At 32.5% G+C, this 21,460-nt stretch overlaps 1 protein-coding gene across 4 annotated transcripts; it reads left to right on the forward strand.

The window, feature by feature from the left end:
• Positions 1 to 260: 260 nt before the first annotated feature.
• Positions 261 to 20,336, forward strand: LOC140880398 (probable nucleoredoxin 1). Of its 4 annotated transcripts, XR_012149648.1 has the most exons (6): positions 399 to 614; positions 2,122 to 2,601; positions 2,691 to 3,170; positions 3,250 to 3,961; positions 19,970 to 20,053; positions 20,147 to 20,336. XR_012149648.1 is itself a non-coding variant. In XM_073284795.1 (5 exons), exons 2-5 carry the CDS (start codon positions 498 to 500, stop codon positions 3,934 to 3,936), a joined length of 1,764 nt encoding a protein of 587 aa, XP_073140896.1. In that variant the 5' UTR covers positions 261 to 385; positions 480 to 497; the 3' UTR covers positions 3,937 to 4,162. The 4 variants fall into 4 exon arrangements, 3 of the variants coding, with proteins under 3 accessions (XP_073140896.1, XP_073140897.1, XP_073140895.1); XM_073284795.1 differs by lacking the exons at positions 19,970 to 20,053; positions 20,147 to 20,336 and adding an exon at positions 261 to 385 and having other exon boundaries at positions 480 to 614; positions 3,250 to 4,162; XM_073284796.1 differs by lacking the exons at positions 19,970 to 20,053; positions 20,147 to 20,336 and adding an exon at positions 14,096 to 14,240.
• The last annotated feature ends 1,124 nt before the right edge of the window (positions 20,337 to 21,460 follow it).

The raw sequence follows: 21,460 nt of genomic DNA on the forward strand, positions 1-21,460 counted from the left end.
CGAAACATAATATCTGACCAATATTTTACGAATAGGTTCGAATGTTTCGAGCCAAACTCGAACTTCATTTCGAACCGAGCTCGGGCCAAAATATTTGAAAATTTCAAGATTCAAATCGAGTTCAAACTCAAATATACTCTAATCAAATCAAATTTGACACTTCAAATTTTTATCATTGTTCGTTTGCACCCCGAAAGTTTAGTAATGAGTATTTAAAGACAATTTCCCAAACATAATTTGAGCAAGCAAAACATCATCATAGAATAAATGCACAGCAACAGCAATCGTGATGCCGACTCATTTCCGAGTCATCTCAATTTCTGATATTTTCTCAATAACGCGTGAAGACTCTCAAAAGTCTTGTCCCACAAGATAATATAAATCAGTACATCCTCTTTATTTATCTCAGGTTCTTGCACGAGACTCGAGTGAATCGATTTTTCACCCAATATTCTGTGTTTTTTTTTGTTTTCTTGAAGTTGAAATCAGGAAAAGCAATGGAGGGTCAAGAAAAGGGTGCCGTGGGTGTTGATAATTTGGTTGCTAAACATGATCTCAAAGCTGTTTTGTGCTCTGCGAACAGGGATTTCCTTATTCGGAACAATGGTGATCAGGTAATCCATTCATTGCTAATATGTTTCATGAGCTTAAATTTGATTATTTGGTTCTAAAACTTTTGAAGGGATTGATTTGTAGATTTTTTTTGGTTGGGATTTCAACTTTGTTATGGGAGTGTGCTATTTTGCAGAAAGATCTCTCTCTTTTTTTTTCTTTTTGTTTTTTTTTACATTTTTTGGGTGTTTGAGTTAATCGAAATTGATTAAAATTGTATAAGTTTGATTCTTAATCATTTGTTCTTTGGGTGATTTAGTATTTAACATGTATTGCAATTTTGGATTGAAATGAGGATCTTTAAAATATGTTTTTTAAACTTTGGGTGTATTATGATGATGCTTAAATTTGATTATTTGGTTCTAAAATTTTTGAAGGGATTGATTTGTAGGCTGATTGTTCTCTCTTACTTGTGTTCTTTTTCCTCTTTTTTTTTTCGGTGGGAGTGTGCTATTTTGCAGAAAGATCTGTCTTTTTTTTTTTTTTTTTCATTTTTTGGGTGTTTGAGTTAATCGAAATTGATTAAAATTGTATAAGTTTGATTCTTAATCATTTGTTCTTTGGGTGATTTAGTATTTAACGTGTGTTGCTTTTTGGATTGAAATGAGGAATCTTTAAAATATGTTTTTTAAACTTCGGGTGTATTATGATGATGATCAAGGTGACTATATTAATGGCTTTTTCACTGATTTGTACTCTTCTCTGTTTAGTCTCTTAATTAGCTGTCATTCATAGATTTTGGCATGCTTTGTTTATTAATTGACCCACAAGAAAAGGTAAAGAGACATAGGATATGATTGGATTGTGTCATAAAAAATTCTTGTTTCAAATGTATTGTAGGTGCATGGTTAATTTTCATTTAGTTAGATTAGATTTTAAATTCATAGCATCTAAATTTAAGCTTTTTCTTGAATAATTCCAAGCTTTAAATCATTGATTCAAATCAAATTTCTCCGGTGAAATCAAAATTTTAACTCCAAACGTGGTGCAATTGAATTGGTAAATTTATCTTCATATATATATAGTGTTGAGAAGCAGTGACTGTCTGCTAGGGGAGCGATTGAAACGTAAGCTTAGGCTGCTGTGCAATTTAAAAAATTTGAGGTGATACTTTATCATCAGTTATACTTATAGCTTTTGTTTTAGTGACAAGTGATCAATCTTAAATATAAGATTTGTACCGGCATTCATTCTTCAGCTATAGTTGAATCTGTATGTTATATTCTTTGATTTTTGATTTTGGTGAGAGGATTGTATGTGGGTGAATCATTTGGAACTCAGATTCCAAATGATACTAATATTATATACAGTTAAAATCCATCATGCCAGGGTTAACTTTAAAGATGATAAATTTGAAATTCCCCATATCGAATGTATCCGAACAATTAAAATTAATTTAAAATCTTGCTTTCAAATAAATCAATCAAAATTCAACCTAAAAGTTTATAGATGTATTAGATGTTGATCTTACAGGCGAAATGCCACTTAACACTTCATGATATTGACCAGGTTACCTTGGATAGTCTGAAAGGAAAGGTTATTGGATTATATTTTTCTGCATCATGGTGTGGGCCGTGTCAACGATTCACTCCAAAACTGGTTGAGGTGTATAATCAACTTGTTCCAGATGGCAAATTCGAGATTGTGTTCATCTCTGGTGATGAAGATGACGATTCATTTAGTTCGTATTTCTCGAAAATGCCCTGGCTTGCTGTTCCGTTTTCTGAATCCGAGACTCGTGAGCAGTTGGATGAGTTGTTCTCTGTCAGGGGAATACCTCATTTGGCAATTCTGAATGAAAATGGAGAAGTGTTGACTACCGAAGGAGTGGAAATTGTGCAAGAATATGGGGCAGAAGGATACCCTTTTGACCCGGAAACAATTGGGAAACTCAAGGAACAAGAAGAAGAAGCTAAGAGGAATCAGTCACTGCAGTCTTTGCTTGCCTCCAGGGCTCGGGATTACGTGATAGCTGCTGATGGGAAAAGAGTATGTATTTTACTCGTATCTCCCACGGTAATTGGCAGCTTAGATTTACTTATCGCTGTAATAAACTTTCTTGTCTATCCGTTTGCAAGGTGCGTGTTGCTGAGCTTGAAGGTAAAACCGTTGGCCTATATTTCTCTTTGGCCACCTTCAAAAATTGCCTTGCTTTTACTTCGAAGCTCGTTGAAGTATATAAGAGTTTGAAAGAAGAGAAAAAGGACTTTGAGATTGTTATGATACCCCTTGACGATGATGAACCATCTTTTAAAGAAGAGTTTGAACGAATGCCGTGGTTTTCACTCCCCGTACAGGACCAACTTTGTGAGAAGCTGGTCCGCTATTTTGAGCTCAATACCCTCCCTACTATAGTTGTAATTGGACCAGATGGGAAAACTCTGCATTCCAATGTCGCCGAAGCCATTGAGGAGCACGGCACAAAGGCATATCCTTTCACACCCCAGAAATTCATCGAACTTCAAGAGATAGAGAAGGCGAAACTGGAAGCACAAACTCTTGAATCAGTTTTGGTGTCAAAAGATAGTGATTTTGTGATCGGAAAAGACGGTGTCAAGGTACATCATCAATTATTCATTGTATTTGCCTCATTTCTCATGTTTTTTATTTTCCTATTAAATTTTTTTCCTCATTTAGATTCCGGTGCATGATCTTGTTGGAAAAACCGTGCTTATTTACTTCTCGGCCCATTGGTGTCCCCCATGCCGTGCCTTCCTACCCAAGCTCATAGAATCTTATCAGAAGATCAAAGAACAAGGCAAAGCACTTGAGGTGGTCTTCATCTCCAGTGACAGAGACCAGCCTGCCTTCGACGAATTCTTCTCATCCATGCCATGGCTTGCCATCCCATTCGGTGATAAAAGGAAGGAGTCGTTGAGCCGCTTATTCAAGGTTCGTGGCATCCCCATGCTCGTCGCAATCGGGCCCACAGGCAAGACGATCACAACCAATGCTAGAGAACTCATCATGAGTCACGGTGCAGAATCGTATCCCTTCACCGACGAACGACTCAAAGAGATAGAAGAAGGGTACGAGAAAATGGCCGAGGGATGGCCCAAAAAGTTGAAATCTGCTCTACATGAGGACGAGCTCAATCTCACGAAACGTCCGTTCTTTAACTGTGACAGCTGCAGCGAAGAGGGCCAAGTATGGTCTTATTATTGTGAAGATTGCGACTTCGATTTGCATCCAAGATGCGCTTTTGATAGTGATCATGAGAAGAAGGGGGAAATAGCTGAAGTTGAGCCAGAAAATTCAGATGTTGAAGAAAATAAGGGTGGAGAGGGCTGGATTTGTGATGGAGACCAATGCCACAAGAAATAAAATTTTGCAGCTGCTATACATTAAGGTATGATTTTAACGGTTTAATATGTGTGGTAATAATCAGAAAATTATAATGTTTGTTATTACTCTGTTCACATTTCTGTGTGGGATTGTGCTGGATTGGCTATTTTTATTATGTTACACATACAACGTGTTGGATATTATAACAAACTTGATATGATCATATACTGAGTTCGACTTGAATATATATTATCAATTATTGTTATCGTTTTGTACCCCGTCATGGATTATGGTTCAACCAATCTGAGTTGGGAGAGAACTTGAAAATAAGTATATCATTAGTCATTACTGCAATCAATTGTTAAAAAACATTCAAACTAATAATAATAATAAATAATGAAATCGAATTAAATTAAGAGGAAATTGTAAATAAATCCCCAGACCCAAACATAATTTTTTTTTTTAAATCCTTACTGTAAAGATTTTTTTCAATAACTCCCTAGGACCATTAAATTTGATAATTTGATTAATTCAATGTTTAATTTTTGTACTTGTTTTATGCTAATATATGCTAAGAATATTAAGATTTTATATTAGAATATGAGGATTTTGCGCTCAGTTATGGTACAGAGAATTATCCGATTACCTGCAAACATGGTGATAAAGGACAATTTTTTCACCTAAAAATGAAATATTCCAAAATGTAACTATGTTGAAGATAACAACGTAACAAAAATTCCAAACAGAGGATAAAGAATTTCTCAAGGTAACTCTACATCACAAGGATATAAAGTTGGAAAACAAAGTTTCCCTCGAAAATGTCAAAAAGAAGCTCAAATAAAGTTATAATGAACATCCCTTGGCATGGTGGATAGAAATCAACTAAGAGCCAGAAGGCAAAGAGTATGAATTGGTTAGATACAACATATCCCAATGAATATAACAGATCAGAAGTATATGAGAATGATTGTCAAGGAACATTTAAACCTTGGTTTAATCAAAACAAGAGTTTCACCATACAACAGTCCAGGTTTCCTAGTTAGAAATCATGGTGAAATAAAAAGAGAAAAATTCAGGTTGATTATTAACTACCAAGGTATTAATAAAATCCTGAAATTTGATGGATACTTCATACCAGTAGAGAACATTTAATTAGCTGTGTATGCAATGCTAAAATGCTCTCAAAGTTTGATTGTAAGTCTGGATTTTATCTAATCTGGATGGAAGAATGCAGTAGGAAATTCACGGCCTTCTCAATCTACTCGAGCTCGATCGAGTAACTAATTTCATACTCGAACTCGACTCGTGTATATTTTGAGTTATTCGAGCTCGAGCTCGAAAAATAAATATATATTTAAATAAATAAATATGAATAAATAAATAATATATATATTATATTATATTTAATAAAATTTGAGTCTAGAAGTAAATAAATATGAATAAATAAATAATATATATATTATATTATATTTAATAAAATTTGAGTCTAGAAGTTTATGTTCTACTGAGTGTTTTTGCCTAAGAAGGTCTGGCTAGTAAGTCCTTGAGTGAAGGCTATAAAACCTAAGAAGTGCTTGTGATTGTAGGGATAAAATAAATTTCAAATTTTTTTTTTTATAAATATGGATTCAATTTTCAGTAGATCTACTTCTTTAAACTATGCTGCTACAACCTCATATGATTCTAAAAGGATAATTAATACTGAAGAAATTATTATAGAAGATTTTGAAAAATCCATAGATAATTGAGAAATCCCTAGAGTTAATAAAGATCAAATTTATAAGTATTCTAGATTCCAAATTTTTAAAACCGACTTTTCAATTAAAACTGAAGAAAGAGATATACAACTTAAAAAAAACTTTTGAAACAATTAAATTATTATCTCAAAATTTCTTACAAAATATAAAGATAAAAATTATAAATATATTCATATTGGATTAGTCCAAGTAGACATAAAACCTTTAACTAAAGAAGGATTCTTCAATCCTTGCTATTTTAAGAATGAAAGATTTACAAATTTTGAAGATTCTTTACTAAGTTCAGTTGAATCCAGTCTATGTACTGGACCAATCTCTTTTGATTGTTATCCTAACTTTTCAATTTCTTTAAGCGATAAAAATATTTTAAAATATTTAGTTTTACAAATAAAAACTCATAATTATAACATGCTTAAAGGTTCAATTCCAGTGGCAATAATTTTTAGAATTCATTACAAAGCAATGATTTCTGTTTTTGCTACAAAAGTAAAATACCATAGTAAAAAAAGGTGAAACTCTTTTATTACAAACAGATTTAACTAGATCTAATACTGTAATCCTTAAACCAATTCAATGGAGCGATATAAATCTACCAGAAGAATGGGTTTTAGAAGGAGTTGCAAAACTTGAACCAATAGAAGATCTAGAACCAAATACCCAAGTAAAAGAAATAACTCAATATTTAGATGGAAAAGTTAAAATTTCATTTGAAAGAAAAATATTAGTGACAAATCCGAAAATTCTTCTACCTCAGATACTATAGATTTAGGTAGAGTATCACAAATCCCTTCAGTAGTAAACACCCCTTGTAAAACAAACCTAGATATTCCACTTCAGATTTACCAAATTCTATTCTAAGAAATGTTGATTATACTTCAAAAATTTTCAGACCAGTCTATAACAATAATAGGATAAAAACATATTCTACTCAAAATAATAATCAAGACCAAGAGCCAAGTAGTCCTACATTTTCTTCAATCATAAAAAATTTATTTAATGAATTAAATGTTATATAAAAAGAGTTTGAAGTAAATAAAAAATTCTTACATGATGATTTTTATGAAAAATATAATTTAGAAAAGAGATTATGGTTTTTTGTAATTTTCTTAGACTCTAAGAAAATTATCCAAGAACATTTTTATGAATTTGTTAATTCAAATAAAATACATATACTTTTCTTTGATTGGTTTGAAATATATGCTTTTCAAAATTCCCTAAATTATCCTTTCTCAAAAAATATAAATCCTCTTACTAAAGAAACAGAATGAGAACAGTTTTTTATTCTCGTAAAATTCAATCAAACATCCTCCTTTACAAAACATTAAAATAAATATTCAAAATCAACAAATTGAAGCTATTCCAATAAAAAAATCCAAGAAAAAATGATAGAAATAATATTAAAAATATCATAACACAAAATAATTTTACAAATACAAATTTAAATACCATAGGAAAACAACTAGATAGAATCAAAAAACATTTACAAAAACAACATATAGTAAATATATAAAATCTTAAAAAGATGGATATTAAGTTTTTAAACCATTTCAAATATCAAAAACTAGTGTTAAAAATATTCAAGATAATAAGTCTGAATTTATAAAAAAAAAATGTTTAAGATCAGTTGAGTAGAATGATAGCTACAACTAGCAGCTCTAGTGAACCAATAGATCTAGTAGCCCCTGATACCCCAATGTCTAATCTAAGAGTAAATGTATTAAACAATGAATCTGATATTAGTGAAGCTTTAGAACAATTCCAAAATCCTACAAAAGTTAATAAAATAACTTGGGATTTACCCATACAACAACCTTTACAAATAATCTCTGCTCCAGATTTAGGAATCGTTAAACATTTAGTACAATATCGGTTCAACGCCTCTTCTGTTTATGATTGGAACATAGATAGAATGACAGAATATAACATCCTTAATCTTTTACAACAAATGACTATGACTGCAAATGCTTATAAAACCCAAATTGGGACTCATGATAAAACCATTGTCGAATTCCTCATAGCAGGGTTCTCTGGTCAATTAAAGGATGGTGAGATTATTATCTCACAAGTCAACAAGAAGAAATTTTAAATTCTATAAAAACATATGAAGAAGGAATACCAGTTTTTGATGAAAATGGTAATCCACAACAAGATGTTGTAGCAACCTTAATCTTAACAATTTCTTTACATTTTATTGGTGATCCTACACATTTAAAAGATAAAAATTCCGAATTATTGTCAAATTTAAAATGTAAAAAATTAAATGATTTGCAATGATATAAAAATACTTTTCTAACTAGAATAATGCTTAGAGAAGACTCTAATAAACCTTTTTGGAAAGAACTCTTAGGAGAAAAGGTAAGAAATAAAATTTGAGAAATTAATAATGACCATATAATATATTATGATGATTTTACTTATGGTCAACTAATAAGCCTAAATCAAAAAGAAGGTTTAAAAATCTATCAAGATTTAAAATTACAAAAACATTTAAAATGGGAAATGAGAAGAACAAAACAAGAGTTAGGAACTTTTTGTAAAATTACAAAGATGCGGTGGATCAGGCCATGCTGTCCGAAAAGGACAGAAACGACATTATCAGAGAGTCACAAGCAAAAAGATCTAGTTATCAGAATCGGGACCAACAAGGAAATGCTAACAGAAAGAGACCGTACCAAGCCCCACCCCAACACCGACCATACCAACAGCAGCAGCATCGACCTCAGGGGCAGAAACAATTGGCTCTACCAGCACCAAAACCGGCGATTGCACCAACAGCTTGTCAAAAATGTGGAAAACTTCACTCAGGTCAATGCATGGCAGGGACTGGAGTATGTTTCCTTTGCAAAAATCCAGGGCACTATCGAAAAGATTGCCCTCAATCCAAAGAACCAGTAAGAGGACGAGTTTTTGCAATGGCACATGATCAAGTGGATCCGAATACAACTATAGTTACAGGTATGATTAATGTTTCCAGTAATCCCGCTCATGTCTTAATTGATACTGGAGCTACACATTCATTCATATCTGTTGAATTTGTTAATAAATCGGGTTTAGTACCGGATAAGTCAATATCGAGATTTAGTATATCCTTGCCTTCAGGGGAAGAATTGAGTAGTGATTTGATCGTCAGAGGATGCAGTATACAGATGCAAGGTCATGAGTTGTATGCTGATCTTATTATCCTCAAAATGTCGGACTTTGACGTGATATTTGGTATGGATTGGTTGTCTTGTTACGAGGCTACCATAGACTGTAAACGGAGGACGGTTTCCTTGAAAACTAAGGATGGAGAAAAGTTTCTATTCTATGCCACACCGAAAAATAATTCATCTCTTTTAATTTCAGTAGGTAAGGTATGGCAACTGTTGAATAAAGGATGTGCAGGTTTTCTCGCAAGTGTCACTTGCGACCAAGAATTACCTCGATCGAAACTTGAAGACGTCGAGGTAGTGAGAGATTTCCCAGAAGTATTTCCTGATGATATTGCAGGATTACCTCCAGCTAGGGAGGTAGAATTTGGGATTGAATTAATGCCCGGAACCCAACCAGCTTCCAAAGCACCATACAGATTAGCACCGACTGAAATGAAAGAATTGAAGGAGCAACTACAAGAGCTACTCAATAAAGGCTTTATTAGACCGAGTATATCGCCTTGGGGTGCACCGGTATTGTTTGTCAAGAAGAAAGATGGGTCTATGAGACTGTGCATCGATTATAGAGAGCTGAATCGAGTAACAGTGAAGAACAAATATCCACTGCCAAGGATTGATGATTTGTTTGATCAGTTACAAGGGGCAGTAGTATTCTCCAAGATCGATTTGAGATCAGGTTATCGCCAATTAAAGGTGAAAGATGAAGATATTCATAAGACGGCTTTCAGGACTCGTTATGGCCACTAAGAGTTTTTAGTCATGCCATTTGGAGTTACCAATGCACCGGCAGTATTCATGGATCTTATGAACAGATTGTTTCAGCCTTTCTTAGATCAGTTTGTCATAGTATTCATAGATGACATACTGATTTACTCTCGTAGTTCAGATGAGCATCGTCAGCATCTAACTACAGTCTTGCAGATTCTGAAAGAAAAACAATTGTTTGCTAAGTTCAGTAAGTGTGAATTTTGGCTGGAACAGATTGCATTTTTGGGTCACATAGTTTCGGCTAAGGGAATAGAGGTTGATCCAGCAAAGATAGAAGCAATTAAAAATTGGGTTACTCCAAAGAATGCTACAGAGATACGGAGTTTCTTGGGATTAGCGGGTTACTATAGGAGATTCATTCAGGATTTCTCCAAGATAGCGCTGCCACTAACGTCATTAACTCGCAAAAGTGTGAAGTTTGAATGGTCTAATCAGTGTGAGAAAAGCTTTTTAGTGTTAAAGAAAAAGTTGATGACAGCACCAGTACTAGCCATACCAGAAGGAACAGGTCGATTCGTAATTTATACAGATGCTTCCAAGAGTGGATTAGGGGCTGTCTTGATGCAAGATGGAAAGGTGATAGCATATGCTTCACGACAGTTGAAGATTCATGAAAAGAATTACCCTACCCATGACCTTGAATTGGCAGCAGTTGTCTTCGCACTCAAACTGTGGAGACATTACCTTTATGGTGAGAAGTGTCAGATTTTCACTGATCATAAGAGTTTGAAGTACTTCTTCACCCAGAAGGAGTTGAACATGAGGCAGAGAAGATGGCTCGAATTGGTGAAAGATTATGACTGTGATATTAGCTACCATCCGGGTAAAGCTAATGTAGTAGCAGATGCTTTGAGTCGTAAATCTGCAACCTTGAACAGAATGACAACTCAACAAGAGTTGATTGCAGATTTTGAACGACTCAGATTGGAAGTAGTTGAGCCGATGGAAGTTTGTGCCCTATCAGCCTTAACAATGGTTCCAAGTTTGCTCGACAAGATTCGAACAGGTCAGGCTTCAGACCAGCAATTATTAACTTGGAAACTTAAAGATGAAGCTAAAGGGGGTGCATTGTATACAGTGAAGGATGGGATCGTGCATCACAAAGGGCGAAAGTGGGTACCAGCAGTAGATTCACTGAGGGAAGATGTGATGACTGAGGCTCACACTGTACCATATTCTATTCATCCAGGGAGTATAAAGATGTTCAAGGATTTACAGATGCTATACTGGTGGCCAGGTATGAAGAAATACATCGTTAAGTTTATTAGCGAATGTTTGACATGTCAACAGGTCAAAGTTGAACATCAAAGGCCAGCAGGACTTCTGAAACCATTACACATTCCCACTTGGAAATGGAAAGATGTCACCATGGACTTTGTGATTGGACTGCCAATTACACAACGAAGAATGAATTCAATATGGATAATAGTTGACAGGTTGACGAAGTCAGCTCACTTTTTACCAGTTAGAAACAACTTCTCGATGAATCAATATGCAGAGTTGTATATTCGAGAGGTAGTTAGATTGCATGGAGTTCCAGCAAGGATAATCTCTGACAGGGATCCCAGGTTCACATCGAACTTTTGGAAGAGTCTACATCATGGATTGGGGACAAAGTTAGCCTTCAGTACAGCTTTTCATCCCCAAACAGATGGACAATCTGAGCGAGTGATTCAGATACTGGAGGATTTACTTAGGGCTTGCATGATTGACTTCGGGGGAAATTGGGATCCGAGTTGCCTTTAGTGGAGTTCACATATAACAATAGTTATCAAGCTACTATTGGAATGGCTCCTTATGAGGTGTTGTATGGGAGAAAGTGTAGGACTCCATTGCATTGGGATGAAGTTGGAGAAAGAGCTATATTGGGGCCAGAAATAGTGCAACAGACAATCAACTTGATAGCAAAAGTCAAGGACAGAATGTTGACAGCACAAAGTCGACAGAAAAGCTACGCCGATAAGAGGCGTAGAGACTTGGAGTTTCAAGTAGGTGATCATGTGTTCTTGAAAGTGTCACCTTGGAAAGGAGTTTTGAGATTTGGGAAGAAAGGAAAGCTGAGCCCGAGATATATAGGACCTTTCGAGATCCTAGACAAGGTTGGAGCAAGAGCTTATCGATTAGCATTGCCTCCAAATCTAGAAGGAGTACACGACGTCTTCCATGTCTCGATGTTGAGAAAGTATATCTCAAATCCTTCCCATGTCATTCGACATGAACCAGTTCAGTGGACACCAGACTTGTCATATGAAGAGGTACCTACCCAAATTTTGGATACACAAGTCCGAAAGTTGAGGAACAAAGAGATCAAGATGGTAAAGGTCTTATGGCGCAATCAATTAGTGGAAGAGGCTACTTGGGAGACTGAACAAGATATGCGTAGCCGATACCCAAAATTATTTGGTAAGTCGAATTTCGAGGACGAAATTCTTTTAAGGAGGGTAGAATTGTAAAGTCCAAAAAAAAATCCATTAAAATTGCTCACGATTATTTAAACATAAATTTTTAATGATTTTATGCCTTAAATTGTTTAAGTTATGATTTAATGATTATGCTTATTTTACGTTTAACAATTTGATTAAGTAAATGATTTCAGGTTGAGTTTGATTCTAGACTCTCGGGACGAGGCTAACTTACGAACGAAGTGTTAGAACGTATTTTCACGAGTATTTTAAGTATAATATTGATATAATTTGAATAAAAGAGTTGGGAGATAGTATTTTTTTATCAGTCGAGTCAAGGAAGTGTGGTAGACTTCATTTTAATTAGTCACCACGATGCGAATTAAGTGTTGAAAGCAACACTCTTCTACCACGTTCCCCACTTATTTATGGACTTGTCTCCCCATGATTGCCCTCCTTCACGCCTATCTTCTTCTTCTTTCTTTTATTTTCATTCTTATTCTCTTCTTCTCTGAACACTGCACGGTTGCTTCAAGAAATTTCAAAGTTAAACTTCAATCTTGCTCCTCTTCGTGGTTAGTTCGTCTCCGAAGTTCCGGATCAACTCCTCCTCCATTCAAGGCAAGTTTTTTTTAAAGCAATTTTAAACCACCATTCAAGATATATGTATTTTGATATGAAAATTATTATTTATGTAATGTTTATGCATGATTTTTTTTAGAGCTTAAAATCATGATCTATGTTTGATTGAAATTGTGAAGCATAAGTCGTGATATGTAAGTCGTTCTTGTGAAATTATTGATAAATAATGTGTGATGATAGATTCTTATGATTTATAGTTGGGAAAGTACTGATTTTGAAGGTATGTGTTGAATTTTAAAGAGTTGAGTTAGTTGAGTTAAAGCTTTGAAACGTTGCATGTGATGGGTTGCCTCGGATTATCGACACTTGTTGCAATTTTGTGAGTAAATTCTTTTGTAGTAATCCAAATTAGATGAGGCCAATTGTCTTTGAAAGATAACTAATTTTTCTGCAACTTTCATGTTTTGAAGTTTTCCAAAATCGGTTTTGAAGTTTGGCCAAAATCAATCCAAAGTTTATTGATTGGTTTGATTTTTCTGCACTGACCAGTCTTGGGAGAATGAGTATAACGTTTTATTGAAAATTCCAATTAAGGTGCAGTTTTCGGCATTAGAAAGCCAAGATCAAGGGCTAAAACTTTCATGTTTACCACTTTTCCGAATTCCGACTGCAAAATAGAGTTTAAGAATGAACAAGCAGACCCATCAGCAGGGTATGCGCGCCCGCGCCCGAAAAGTAGCGCCCCCGCGCATGGCCTTCTGATTTGAAGCTTTATTTATGTTATTTTAAGGTCCTAAATACATGGTTATGACCTATTAAGGCTTCTAAAATATATTTAAGAGTTTTTATGCAAAAAGTTTCAAGTTTAAAGTCAAGAACGGAAAGAACGACTTACGTGGATCGATTACGTTATGTGGTGCATGTACATGTCTAAGTTTCTTTCATGAAACCTATGTTCAATATGAAAGTATGATTTTTATCATTTATTACATGCACGAAGTTATCGAGTAAAGTTTTATGTTCATGAAACAAAAGTTAAGATGGAAATTATGATGTTTCAATGATGCTTCATGATGGATGAAAGGATATGTTGATGAAATGAAAATGATAAAGCATGAATGAATAATGCTATGTTGAATTATGAAGATATAATATGTTGATGCATGAAAATATTTTGATGTCTTATGTGTCTTTGTGGTGGCAATACGGGAACGGTGCTCCGGTTTGGGCTCCGGAGTAGCCCTCCCAAATACGGCTCAATGTACGGGTTAGGTCCTCCGGGATGAGCTCCGGAGGAGCCTCCGAATAGGAATGAACAAAAGTTTTGAGGCGTAATGTCATATGATTGTTGATCAACAAGAAAAGATGAATGTGCCCATTATGAAAGTTGCCACAATTTCGCATAATTCGTCGCCAAATGATAAGCTTATGTTATGTTATGTTATGCTATGTTAAGTTTAAATGATTATTGAAATCTCATGATTTTTACTGCATACTCTTGCTGAGTCTTTAGACTCACTATACTTGAATGGTGCAGGTAATGAGGATGACATTTATGCATATGTCGATGAGTTCAATGCCGGGCATGAAGAAGAGCAAGGAGTCGGACCGGCGGGCGATGCATGAGTGTGTTATGTGATGAGTGTGTTATGTGATGAGTGTGTTATGTCAAGTTAATGAACTAAATGTTATTATGTTGATTGAAGAAAATACGCTTTATATTTCAAATTGTTATGAATTGGTTTGTAAACTATTCTGAAATGTTTTAAGTAAGGTTTGATGTATGCATACATCTTTCAAAAATTTTCTTTTCCGCACAGAGGTTTTATGGTCATGTTAGTGTGGTAATACCTTCATCGGTTGAGGGTGTTACACAAAATATTGAAAAAGTTCCAAAAGTTTTTTTTGTATTTAGAGAAATAACTTCTAGAAAATATCTCTTAAAAATAAAAATTGTTTTTTAAGAAAAAATTAAAATTAATACTATAGATCTTTTTGATACTGGTGCAGATTTAAATTGCATAAAATCGGGCATTGTATCTAAAAAATTCCAACAAAAAACTCTAAAAAAATTATCTACTGCTAATAATTCAAGATTGGTTGTGAAGTCTAAAACAGAAGCGTCAATAATAAATAATGGTATTAGTATAAAAACTGCTTTTATTCTTGTTAATGATATTCACCACACTGTAATTTTAGGAGCATCCCTGTGTAATATTGAAAATGCCCACTTATCCCCTGTGAAATTTTAATAGGCATCTTCAACCCTAACCTTTTAAAAAATTAGCACACTCGTCCCTTCAGATGACTGATTGTTGCGCACGCGCCCCTCATGCGACTGGGCAAATATTTTGATATTTGTTTTGCACCAAATACCCCTGTGAAATATTAAAAATGCATATTTGACCCCTGTGAAAATAATTTTTAAATCTATTCAACCCATAATACACAATTTTTATTAAAATCTAATTAAAAAATATTTAGCAAGCACTTTTTTGTTTTATTAATTTTATTTTTAATTTTTAATTTATTATGATTATATAATTATTTTCTAAAAAATATTATTATTTTATCTTGTTATCATTATTTTATTAAACTTTCTTCTTGTTTCCAACTTTTCTATTAAACATGCATTCATAAACAAGTATTTAAATAATTTCAAGTACCAAAATATTGAAATAAACCGATACGTTTAAATATATTGCCTTTTCGATTTAAAACCATATATTATTGAACCAAAATTTAAATTTTTTGAGAATATGCATTGCACAATTTGTAATAAATAATAAAAAAATAACATGCTTATGTTGAATCCGATATTTTGGAGATAACAAACAACAACTCATCGTATAGGAATGTGCTGCCAACCATTGTATTTCAGGAATCTACTACAACTTCTACCGGAAGCTTGTCAACCGCCTTTGCTCTCGACCGGCTGAAGTCACAAGCCTATCGACTGGCTATCAAAACCAGCAGAGGATAAATCTATCTACCGGAAGCTTGTCAACCGCCTATGTCTCTCGACCGGTTGAAGTCTCAAGCCTATCGACTGGTTATTCAAACCAGTAGAGGACAAATATCTCTACCGGTAGAATGCCAACTGCCTATCTAGATATCTCGAGACCAGTACCTGTGACAAGATGTTCCTTGCAATGATCTTTTATTAAAAGCTGAACCGGCGTATCAGAAGATTTGTTGACTCCTGCAATCGAGACAACAGGTTGCACCAAAATGGCAAAAACACAGAATGACTACAGATAAAGCATTCGACCGTCTATTCCAGTTTTGGACCCTGGAAGTTGTCTGCAGTACGATCTTCATGCAGAATCATCAATGCATTTATGAGCATTAAATGTGCATTCAATGCAGCATTAGAACGTTCAAAATAAAGACGTTGATGATTGACCTATATAAAGGGAAGATTGCTCAAGAATCAACGAGGGACAACGGTGAGAAACAAGCAATTCAGAAAAATCTCAATCAACTCAATCACTTGAATAATATCAGAAGTCCTGATCTGATATACTTGAGCACACTTACAAGATCATTCATTTTGCTGCTCAAATAAACCCTCGCCTACAGTTCACATATCTGATCGTCAAGGATCATCCTAGGGTTTCCAAGCCTCTCGACCGCTCTGCAGTTTGAGAAGCTCAACTCAACTATACTCAGTGTTGAAGAGACTTGAAGCTGCTCTGAAAGCTTCCACCAGTCTGATAAGAACTGAGAATCTTATCTGTGTAAATCTAGGAGTTTCGGATTAGGCATTGGATAAGTCCTAAGTCTGAAGTGGGTGTATTACAAGACGTTGTAATAACCAAAGTCTTCTAGTGAATTCCTTCCTAAGTGGAAGAAGGGGAGACGTAGAAGGATTAAGCCTTCGAACTTCCATAAAATCGTGCCTTAGTCTTTACTGCCTTTTATCTTACTTCCTGCTCATACATTGCATTATAAACTTTGCATCACTAAAACCTCTGAACTATTTTCGCACTATTTAAGTTGTTCAAAACGTTTTAGAAGTTGAGGAAATCGATTAAGTGAACTAAACCTCGCTTGATCATTTTGAAGAAAAAGAAGAAAAGTTTCAGAGTGTATTCACCCCCCCTCTACCCTCTGAACCGATCCCAACAGCTTATATAATTCTAAATCGAAAAAGTAACATTCATGAACCTAATTTTTAGATATTTAAATCCTTATTTATGAAACATGTTTAATGGAAAAGTTGAAAACACGAAGTGATTTGATAAAATAATGATAATGAGATAAAGTAATAATTTTTTTAGAAATAAATTAATTATAAATTATAAATTTAAATTATAAATTTAAATTAAATAAAATTAAAAATGTTTGAAAAATATTTTATAATTAGATCTTAATAAATATTGTGTATTATTATTTAATTCAAATTCTGCAATGCATTTTAAAAAATTTAGATTTTGGTTCAAAAATCTATAATCCTAAATTGAAAAGTAATATGCATGAAATTATCATTTTGATTTAATATTTTGGTACTTTTAGGTATTTAAATCTTGTTTATGAATGCATTTTTAATTGAAAAGTTAGAAACAAGAAGAAAGTTTAATAAAATAATGATAACAAGATAAAATAATAATATTTTTTAGAAAATAATTATATAATCATAATAAATTTAAATTTAAAAATAAAATTAATAAAACGAAAAGTGGTTGCTAAATATTTTATAATTAAATTTTAATAAAAATTGTGTATTATGGGTTGAATAGATTTAAAAATTATTTTCATAGGGGTCAAATATGCATTTTTAATATTTCACAGGGTATTTGGTGCAAAAAAAATATCAAAATCTTTGCTCAGTCGCATGAGGGGCGCGTGCGCAACAATCACTCATCTGAAGGGACGAGTGTGCTAATTTTTTAAAAGGTCAGAGTTGGAGATGCCTATTAAAATTTCACAGGGAAGAAGTGTGTATTTTTAATATTTCACAGGGGTGTATGATGCAAATAACTCTAAATAATGGTATTAGTATAAAAACTGCTTTTATTCTTGTTAATGATATTCACCACACTGTAATTTTAGGAACACCTTTTATTAATTTAATTACCCCGTATAAAGTGAATAATGATTCTATATCTTTTAAAATTGATCATAAAAAATTAGATTTTGGTTTCTTAGAAAAACCTAAACCTAGAAATATAAATCTAATTAAAGCATGTTCAATTTATAAAAATAGTAGTAATGTTATTAAGAACAACAAAAATTCTGAGCATTTTAAAACCAACAATGATCATTTTCAAAATGATTCACAGATGAAAGACCAGCAAAGCAATTCCAGAAATTGGATTCCTTCAAAAAAGCAAAAACCTTATACAGCTCCTTTTGAAGGAATTATAAAGTCCATGGACACTGCCGAACCATACCAGGCAGGGAAAAGAGGTAATTTCATTCAATTTTGTGATATTAGATAACCTATTTTTCACCAAAATATATTTAATTTACGACTTGGACAAAGCGTAAATAATTTTCAGCAAAATATTTTAGATAATATATGAAATTTACAATATAATCAAAAAATAGCGAAACTCCAAATTTGCAATGCTTTGACAAATTATTTTATGATTGGAGAAAATTTTGGAGTTAGCAACAGCTCTCCAAAAATAAATTTTAGCCATTATGTGATCTTTTCTGAAAATATTCTAGGAATGTTTCATGAATTGAAAGCAATAACAAAAAATATAAAAATTATCATAACTCTTCGTATAAGGGATACTATTCTTACAGCGAGGCATTGGCTGCCTGTAGAAAAACCCTTGGTTTAAATTTTTATATCCAGCCAGGATGTATAGAAAAAATTTGTGAAAATCCTTTAGCAAGCACATACTGTGCATCCACTTCACACACTCCAGATACTTCTCAAAAGGTATCGACTCTTGAAAAAGAGGTTGAATCATTGAGGAAAGAACTTGAAATTTTGAACAAAAAATATTCTAAACTCAATGAAATGAACCAATACCTAAAATTCCAAAATAATTCCCTTTTTGCTCAAGAAAATTATGAAAAACAAATCATCCCTGAAAAACATCTAAAAACTAGATTGATATTAAAAACACATGATACCCTAAATCCACTTTTTTCTTTCGAACCTGAATTAAAAACTGTTATACAGTATAAATTTGTTGATAGCTTTTTTTCGGATATAATTGAGATGCAAGATTTCATAGCCTCAGCAGCCACAAGCCCTATTCCCGGACTTTTCATTTGGCAAGATCTCAATGAATACTATTTTGAAAATAGTGAAAAAAGAGAGACAATGAGACTTTTAAAAGTCGATCTTGATTTATCTATTTATGATCAGTATTTTGAACTTGATTTTCTTTTAATTCTTTTATTTATAATTTTATTTCTTTTATCTCTTTTTGTAAATCTTGAATGGTCACATTTTTATTTTTTATTTTATTATCTAGTATATTGGTTAAGTCATAAGTTTTCTTAGAAGTACTTGGTAAAATTTTATTTTCTTCTTTACCTTTTAATGATTTTAGAATTTTTTTTAGATAGTTTTTTTTTGAATATTTGGATCATCAATATTTTTTAATACGTCTAATAGAAGTAATTGATCTTTTGAAAGCATATTAATTTGATTTTCAGATTCTTCACTTGTCGTGATTAATTCATCAATTTGTAAAGACTCATCAAGGTTAGAATTTTCAAATTCTGTATCTTCATCTGAAAAATCTACTAAGAGATTAGAGATTTTATCTAATATTTCTTTATTTAATTTTAATTCATTTTGTTTTTTATTTAATCTACAATAATTTACAGTATGACATGTTTTATGACATCTATAACATTCAATATCTTTAAAAGATTTTTTAGGACTTTGTTTAGAATTATGTGATTTTTTGAAAGGTTTTCTGTAAATTCTTTTATAAGGCTTTTTATAATATTCTTCTTTTGATTTGTTAAAATTCTTTTGATTTCTCTTGAAAGGTTTTTTATTTAAGGTTTTATAGGTTTCTTGACAATCTCCTAGGTATTTTGAAGAAGATGATTTATTAGTATTTATATGAAATTATTTACAGAAAGTTTCTAACTCTTGTTTTGTTCTTCTCATTTTCCATTTTAAATGTTTTTGTAATTTTAAATCTTGACAAATTTTTAAACCTTCTTGTTGAGTTAAGCTTATTAGTTAACCATAAGTAAAATCATCATAAGATATTATATTGTCATTATTACTTTCTCTAATTTTATTTCTTACTTTTTCTCCTAAGAGTAGGTAAACCCGCAAGGAATTTTTCTTTCCAAAAGGGTTGATTAGAGTCTTCTCTAAGCATTATTCTAGTTAGGAAAGTATTTTTATACCATTGCAAATCACTTAATTTTTTACATTTTTAATTTTACATTAATTCGGAATTTTTATCTTTTAAATGTGTAGGATCACCAATAAAATGTAAAGAAATTGTTAAGATTAAGGTTGCTACAGCATCTTGTTGTGGATTACCATTTTCATGAAGAACTGGTATTTCTTCTTCATCTGTTTTTATAGAATTTAAAATTTCTTCTTGTTGTTGACTTGTGATATAATAATCTCACCATTATTTTATTTGACCAGAGAATCCTGCTATGAGGAGTTCGGCAATGGTTTTATCATGAGTCTCAATTTGGGTTTTATAAGCATTTGCAGTCATAGTCATTTGTTGTAAAAGATTAAGAGTGTTATATCTGTCATTCACTCTATGTTTCAATCATAAACAGAAGAGACATTGAACCGATATTGTGCTAAAGGTTTAACGATTCCTAAATCTGGAGCATGAATTATTTATAAAGGTTGTTGTATGGGTAAATCCCAAGTTATTTTATTAACTTTTGTAGGATTTTGGATTTGTTCTAAAGCTTCACTAATATCATATTCATTGTTTAATACATTTACTCTTAGATTAGACATTGGGGTATCAGGGCTACTAGATCTTTGGTTCACTATCTAGTTACTCTTAGATTAGACATTGGGGTATCAGAGGCTACTAGATCTTTGGTTCACTAGAGCTGCTATGGTATTTAAATTTGTATTTGTAAAATTATTTTGTGTTATGATATTTTTAATATTATTTCTATCATTTTCTCCAGGATTTTTTATTGAAATATCTTCAATTTGTTGATTTTGAATATTTATTTTAATTCCTTGTAAAGGAGGATGGTTTGATTAAATTTTACGAGAATCAAAAATTGTTTCCCTTTCTGTTTCTTTAGTAAGAGAATTTATATTTTTTGAGAAAGGATAATTTAGAAAATTTTGAGAAACATATATTTCAAACCAATCAAAGAAAAGTATATATATTTTATTTGAATTAACAAATTCATAAAACTGTTCTTAGATAATTTTCTTACTAAGAAATTTTCAAAAAACCATAATCTCTTTTTTAAAATATATTTTTCATAAAAATCGTCATGTAAGAATTTTTTATTTACTTCAAACCCTTTTTCTATAATTCATTAAATAAATTTTCTGTTATTGAAGAAAATGTAGGACTACTTGGCTCTTGGTCTTGATTATTATTTTGAGTAGAATATGTTTTTATCCTATTGTTGTTATAGACTGATCTGAAAATTTTGAAGTATAATCAACATTTCTTAGAATAGAATTTGGTAAATCTGAAGTAGAATATATAGATTTGTTTTTACATGGGGTGTTTACTACTGAAGGGATTTGTGATACTCTACCTAAATCTATAGTATATGAGGTAGAAGAATTTTTGAATTTGTCACTACTATTTTTTCTTTCAAATAAAATTTAACTTATACTATTTATGGTCACTGTTGAAAGAAGCTTCAACATCGATGGGGTGTCTGGAAATTCTAAGTTATATCCCTGTTTATGCGAGAAGGGTTGATGGAGGTGAATGGTCAGGTCACAGGGGTTGATTATGGT

The sequence above is a fragment of the Henckelia pumila genome, chromosome 2 (genome assembly GCF_033568475.1).
Source record: "Henckelia pumila isolate YLH828 chromosome 2, ASM3356847v2, whole genome shotgun sequence".
Taxonomy (NCBI): Eukaryota; Viridiplantae; Streptophyta; class Magnoliopsida; order Lamiales; family Gesneriaceae; genus Henckelia; species Henckelia pumila.

Bases quoted from the DNA above. Each gene is read 5' to 3' on its own strand.
- LOC140880398 (XM_073284795.1), top strand. From the start codon at position 498: ATGGAGGGTCAAGAAAAGGGTGCCGTGGGTGTTGATAATTTGGTTGCT. The intron at 615-2,121 runs GTAATCCATTCA...GATATTGACCAG, and splicing joins TTCGGAACAATGGTGATCAG to GTTACCTTGGATAGTCTGAA. The intron at 3,171-3,249 runs GTACATCATCAA...TTCCTCATTTAG, and splicing joins TCGGAAAAGACGGTGTCAAG to ATTCCGGTGCATGATCTTGT.